This window comes from Tupaia chinensis, unplaced genomic scaffold, assembly GCF_000334495.1.
Source record: "Tupaia chinensis unplaced genomic scaffold, TupChi_1.0 Scaffold000063_1, whole genome shotgun sequence".
In the NCBI taxonomy this organism is placed as follows: domain Eukaryota; kingdom Metazoa; phylum Chordata; class Mammalia; order Scandentia; family Tupaiidae; genus Tupaia; species Tupaia belangeri.
The window spans coordinates 2,363,090-2,370,182 of record NW_006159521.1 but is presented as its reverse complement, the minus strand read 5'-3'; the positions used below and the strand labels follow the sequence as shown (position 1 = coordinate 2,370,182).

Here is a 7,093-nt window from a genome sequence, read left to right as displayed (position 1 = left end):
CCAGGTCCAGGACTCAAACCGTGGTTGACTACATGGGAGTCCAGTGACATAGCCATTACGCTAACTGCTGGTCCCCATTTCCTGCCTCCTTTACTTCCTCACAAGCTCCATTAGGGTAGGGATTAGGTCTTCCCCCTTTGCGTAGGACTGTACTTCTCAGCATCTCATACGTGTTTTTTGGATGAATAGATTTTGGAACCCACAGCAAATTGTGCAGCTGAAACAGAGACTGTTCTTTCATGTTCCCCTAAATGCTAGAGAGTCATGCTAAAATGATTGGGACTTGTTTCACTCTCCTGCAAATTGTGAGTCTGTGTAACTCAAGATGTTTATAAACCCAGCCCAGGTTTACAGCACGTGCCTCCTGTGGGGTATTCCGTTGGGTTCTGGCAGCAGCTGCCTTCTAGGGTTGCCTGTTACGTACAGCCACGCGCAGGACCACCAGGCCATTGTCTATGGACTAGGTTAGTTCCACATGCCCTCGTGGGTTCTTAACACATGACGCATGTCTCACATAGGTGAAACACACCCCAGCTTTGAAAGTATCGTATGCTTTCCCTTGCCTTTGGTTATGGTTATCCCACGTATTTAAATAAGCTCGCAGTTATTACCCAGGCTGACTTATTTTTCCTTCGCAGACCTTCGTAAGTCCTCATTATGGACTGAATCTGGCGTCAGCGTATATAATCATGGTGCTCATGGGCGTCTGGGCGTTTTTTGTTGCTGGAGGCAGCTGCCGAAGCCTGAGGCTCTGCCTGCTCTGCCAGGACAAGGACTTCCTTCTTTTCAACCAGCGCTCCAGATAACCGCGAGGAACCAGCACCTCTCGAACAGCAGGCTACATCTTTAAAGCAAGCACACTGTGCCTTTTTCTAAAACTTCCTTTTTCTGGCGGAATTTGGAAAAAACGAAACTATCTAGATATGAGCCCTCCTCACAAGGCTGCCAGGCCGCAGCTCTCCAAAAGGGACACAGCAGCGGCATGTGGCCCTCTGCGTGCAGGAGCCTCCTGGGAGGCCCCGCAGCGCCCTGGGCTCTGCCCTGCAGATTCGATGAGCCTGGCATCAGGCAAGTCTGGAAAGCTTCCCCGGTGCTTCCGACTGCAGCCACACTGGGAAACGCGGGTGTTCAAATGGGGACTTCTGAGGACACCTGTCCCAGCCTGCACTGAGCAAGTAAATCCCTGAACGTGGAGTTCGGTCAGCCTTGGTGTTTTACACTCTGAAGTCACAAAAGGGGAAAGGGCTCTCACCTCTGTGAACCGTTTTCCTGTCCTTGGCACATGTCCCTCTGAGAGCATGCTAGGCTGTGCTTCTAAACGCAGTGATAGATACAGCGGCTTACTGTGATCACGGCCAGAGTGAGGTGCTGTTAGTCAGCTGTATTTTCCTGAAGTTTTTCCATCCTAGGTCTTGCTTTTTGAGGCATTACATAGTTTTTTTTGGTTTCTTTAAAACTTTTTTCTGACTTCCTTGGGAGAAACATGTTTTAAAGTGAAGCATTTTTGTGCAGTGTTGGTTTAAAGCTCTCCATGGCTCTGCCTCGAAGCCATCAGCTGCAGCAGTTGTGCCTGAGTCCTGGTTGCTGGACTGGTGGAGGCTCACCCCCTTGCTTTGTGTCTGAGCAGTTTTCGGGGAGTGGGACCATGTGCCCTAGGAAGGGCTTTGGTGGAGCTGGTGGCAGTGTAACTGAAAGCTCGAGGAAAACAGGCCAGGAGGGTGCTGTTGACACTTTTCATTTGATCCCTGTCATGTGAAACGGCACTTTCACCCAAGAGGTACAGTGCAAAACTGGATATATGTTGGGTTTTTGGTGGTCGTGGTGGTGGTTTTTTAGAGATTTTTTTGCTATAGGGCACATGCGCTCACGGGAGAGACAAGACAGAGAGATGGAAAGTGAGAAATAACCATGCTGCAATCCCTTCTCCATTCTCCTCTTGGGTTTTGGGCACACACTCGGTGTGAGTGTTAAGCCGGCAGGTCTGGCACTCGAACCACACTCGACTACATGGGAACCCAGCATCATAACCATTATGCTGTCTGCTGGTCCAAAATATATGTTTTAAACTATGAAATCTCTTGCTATTACGTAGTCCCTAATCTGGAGATGTAGTAAATATTTCTGGGTTTTGGTAGCAGAGACAGCATTCCTGTTACAGGAATACATAAGGTGTTTGTTCTGCTTCTGATTGTGCCTTTACTAAGTAGAGGTTGTTCCCAGGTAAGTCTCTGGGGAAGCCGATGGTGTGAAGGAGCAATTACCTCTACATTGAAGGGATTCCTCAGTGAGCCCATTGTGTACATTCGACATCCAAAAGCGCCATGAGCAGCAATGAAGGGGCCCCGCGGCCACGTGACAGAGGGATGAATGTGACAGGACTGTTGGGAGGAAGGACAATGACTGGCCAGTGTCTGGGGCTAGCCACACATCCCTGTGGGGACCAGAACCTTACACATGAACCGGACTTTCATCAGGGTCAATGAAGCACACCCTGCTGCTTAAAAATATTAGAATCTCTTGACCTAGAGATTCAAGAGGAGTTGGGCCTCTAGCAAGGTTGTGAAGAGTCTGATAAGCAATTCTTGTTCTGCTGAAGTTCACTTCTGCACTCATTATCAGTGTTTCTGCTGTAGTTTGAAACTTTCTAGCTTTCTATAAGATTTTCCTTGGATTAGAAGAGTCAAGGACAGAGTCTCAACAGTGAGATTTTCCCTGCAGAGTCAAGGGAATTTAAGCTACCATCAAACGGGGATATATTCTTACCAGAACATGGTGTTCTTTGCTGAATAGAATAAGAAGTAAACATATAGCTGGTTATTACTGTTGACTTGCACATCCTTTAAATGGATATTCTCATAAAATATTAACTGATTTTTAAAGTGTAGAAACTCTGAGAATATTATTACTCATTCTTGAGCTCTGAGGATGTTCTCAGTACACTGAAGCTTAATATTAAGTAAAGAAGCTGGGATATTATAAAATCTCATTTATGAAAATTCAGATGAGAAGAAAACTTTCTTTGATGATGAAATGGTTATCTTGTTTCAGGAAATTATTTAACAAGCCTAGGTTACCTATAAGTAAAGGAACTTTGTAACCCTGATTCCTCTTAGAAAGCGATTATTGCCGTAGCAAATATGAATTGAATCACATAGTGAACGTGATAATTGCCATAGGCAGGCATGGTTGTTTCAAGCAGCCTTGCTTTGCCTCATGCCTCGGGAGCCTAGAGGAAGGAGGGTGTAACCCTTCCCTGTTGGCTATATTTACATCAAAATACTCTTTTTCTTTTTTCTTTTGCACTTATTATCTCTAATGAGCTTTCTGAGTCCTGATAACACCCGGAAAGGAGGAGGTGGTGTTGATGTTATGTGCTGTCCTTCACAGGAGTTTCTCAGTTTGGAGGGAAGTGTAGACATACTTAAAGTTGACCTTGGACTTGTGAACTTTGCAGTGTTTGGATATGTTGCCATGTAAATAATAGGGATTGATCTCACTGCTTCCTCATATAAGCTGTACTATTTATTTTTCATCATTTTAATTAGTAATGGTAACTGGAGACGTTTTGTTACCTCTGTCCCGGCTGCTTGACTGGCAGTAGAGTATCGGCAGCCTTTTTAGAGTCTTAATGCAGATTCCTGAGAAGAATTAATGACGCTATCTGCAGACTGCCTAGGAAATGGCTTTTGTCCCTAGCATTAATGTCTTTATTCCCAAGCACACATTTCAGTGTTTGCTGAGAGTGACAGGCTCATCCCAGAAATGCTAGGCCTTCTCACCTGTAGGGTGGATGCACTTCTGGCAGGAGCTTCCTGGTATTACCTGGCACGTTTCCCATCCATGTCAACCCAGCCACCAAACAGGCAGTAGCCGTCCTGTGGGCCCCAGGGTGACACGGAGGCCACAATGGCAGCCTGTCATGGGTATCAGTAGCCTGACTTCTGGAGGGAGTCTCTTGTGGGTGTCGTGTCTTGGTAGCTAAGTTTTTTCTGGGCCGTACCATTTCTAACTTTAGGTGGATGAAGTAGACATCCCACAAAACAATGTTAAAGTGCTTTGCTTACAGCATTTTATTTATGATTGCAGTGTTTACATTTAATAAACTTTACTTCATTCTATTGAACTTTTGTATTTAGAAGAGGTAGATACTGTCTGTATGTAAAATATTTAACATTTTTTATGCTGTACTGATATGTCATCTGTAGCTGCAATGTCAGATTTGCATTCAGTATACAATGCGATAGGCTTTCCCAATCTGAGTGTTTCAGTGAACAATAAAGAGATGGTTTGGCACTTTTCATTCCCCACATTTCTTTGGAATAGTGTATCATTCAGTATCTGTCACTATAGTTTTGGTCTCTTTTAAAACTTGGCTGTACATTCTGTTGTTTATAACTGATCAGTTCTGAGCGTTTTTTTTTTTTTCCAAAGAGAAATTCTTTGTTATCTGATTTAAAATTCATAAGGCCTATTTCTTATCTTTGTTTAGAAACCATTTGATTCAGAGAAGTTTCTTAACTGTGTAGTTGGCCATGAGGGGTCCAGATTTAACCACTAGTCCACAGAGCCAACTCATTGCAGAGAAGTTTCTGGTGGTGTCTTCAAGCAGAGGTAAATCCTCTAAGATCTTGGAACTCCACTTTGAAAAACCTAAGTAATTATAAAATGGTGAATTTATAAAACATCACATAATAGTGGCTAAAGGGACCAGTAGTTAGCGTACTGGCTATGTCGCTGAACTCCCATGTGGTCGACCGCGGTTCGAGTCCTGGACCCGGTGGCTTAAACTCATGCCGGGCACGTGTGTGTGCGTGCCCAAGATCCCAAGAGGAGAAAGGAGGAGAAGGGATTGTGGCATGGCCATCCCCCCTGGGGGGTGATTTCTTGCTTTCTATCTCTCTGTCTCTGTCTTTCTGGTGAGTGCAATTGCCCTATAGCAAAAACCTCTCCAAAAAAAACCAAAACAAAACAGTGGCTAAAGATTGGAGTCAGGTGAAAGGAAGAAAACAATTTAGTTTATACCTGGTGACCTTGAGTGACCTATATGGTCCTTTTAGTTTTCCAACTCTTGGTGAGGAGTCAGTACAGCTAAGGGCTTGCGCTTGGCCTTTGTCATCAGATGAATACAGGGAGAATCATGACTGCAACTCAAAACCACATGGTGCCAGTTCGTCCTGGTTTGAAATGAAACTGCTCCAGTTTTGTGTTGATTGTAATCTTGGAATGTCCTCTAGGACAGAAGGCTCTTTGCTCTTGACTTGTAAGCTGATGGAAGAGGCAGGCATTCTTCACGTTATCAGGTATCAGCTCAGATTCACCTACAGTTTCATTGGCCCTTCCACACTGAAGTCATGGCTCTAATTTAACTGCAATTAGTTTGTCTTTAATTAAAATAGAGATTTCTCTGTGACCAGCCTCAACATATGAGAAACCTCCAGTGGAAAGAAGTGCATATTTTACTTTCCACTTTGTTGAAAATGGTGAATAGAGGGACCAGCAGTTAGCATAATGGCTATGTCGCTGAGCTCCCATGTAGTCAACCGCAGTTCAAGTCCTGGACCTGGTGGCTTAAACTCATGCCTGGTGCGTGTGCATGCGTGCCCAAGATCCCGAAAGGAGAATGGAGGAGAAGGGATTGTGGTGTTGGCCATCCCCCCTGGGGGGGGGTGATTTCTCACTTTCTGTCTCTCTGTCTCTCTCTGTCTGTCTAGCGAGTGTATGTGCCCTATAGCAAAAACCTCTCCAAAAAAAAAAATAAAAAAAGAAAGAAAGGAAAGGTGGAGTAAAATAGCTAACATCATACTGAAAGGGGAAAGCTGAAAACTTTCCCACTATAGACAAGGTTGTCCACTTTCTCTACTCCTTTTCAACTTAGTGCTAGAAGTCCTAGCCAACACAGACAGACAGGAAGATAAAATAAAAGACATTCAAATAGGAAAGGAAGAAAAAAAATCATCCCTATTTTCAGATGACATGATTATATACATAAAAAAAACTATGAAAAGCCTTCTTGAAGTGATAAATGAATTCAGTAAAGTTGCAGGATATAAAATCAATATACAAAAATATATAGCATTTTTATATCCCATCAATAAACAGACTGAGGCACAATTGAAGAAAGCAATCCCATTTACCGTAACTACATACACACAAATACCCAGAAATAAATCTAAACAAAGAGGTGAAAGACTGCTACAAGAAAAACTGACAAACTGGAAAAAGAAATTGAATATAATACAAAAAATCATAAAGACATCCCTTGTTCTTGGAAGAATCAATATTATTAAAATGTCAGTTCTACTCAATTTATAAATTCAGTACAATTTCAATCAAATTACCAGTGACATTCTTCACAGAAATAGAAACAATCACAAAATTTGGAATGATGAAAGAGCCTGTATCACCAAGGCACTATTGTGCAAAATGAATAAAGTAGAATGCATCTCACTACCTGACCTTATATATTACAAAGCTATGATCATTAAAACAGCATGGTACTGGCATAAAAACAGACATATAGGCCAGTGGGAAAGAATAGAGATTCCAGAAATAAACCCCAAACATACAGCCAACTGATTTTTGATAAAGAGCACAAGACAATTCAGTGGGAAAAGAAAGCTTCTTCCACAAATGGAGAACTGGATATCCAGCTGCAGAAAATGAAATTGAACTCACATCTCTCACTATTAACAAAGGTCAGCTAAACAATGAGTCAAAGATCTAAATGTAAAGCCTCAAACTATAAAAACTACTTGTGAATATCACAGGGGAAACACTGAAGACATAAAGTAGGAAAAATGTCTTAAGACCACAAAGTGCAGACGGCAATTCCAGAAATAGAAAAGTAGAATTCCATAAAGCTGAAAAGGAAACAATAAATAGGGTGAAGAAGACAACCCACAAAATGGGAGAAAATATTTGCAAACTATGCTTCAGATGAGGGATTGATAACCCACAAAAAATAAAATGAGTAAACCTTGGGGCCAGCAGGTGTCACAGTGGATAAGGCACTGGAGTCCAACATTGTCAACTGCGGTTTGAGTCCTGGACCTGGCAGTTTGAAACTCACACTGGTGTGTGTGCACACATGCTC

The 7,093-nt window shown here is 42.9% G+C and overlaps 1 protein-coding gene across 1 annotated transcript in view; it reads left to right on the top strand.

Annotated features, from left to right (window-relative positions):
• APH1B (aph-1B gamma-secretase subunit) overlaps positions 1–4,298 on the top strand; it is a 38,306-nt gene extending 34,008 nt beyond the window's left edge. Inside the window, exon 6 of the mRNA XM_014593326.2 lies at positions 639–4,298. Within this exon, the coding sequence (XP_014448812.1) occupies positions 639–806 (168 nt within the window). The 3' untranslated portion in view covers positions 807–4,298. The remainder of the gene's footprint in view (positions 1–638) is intronic.
• The last annotated feature ends 2,795 nt before the right edge of the window (positions 4,299–7,093 follow it).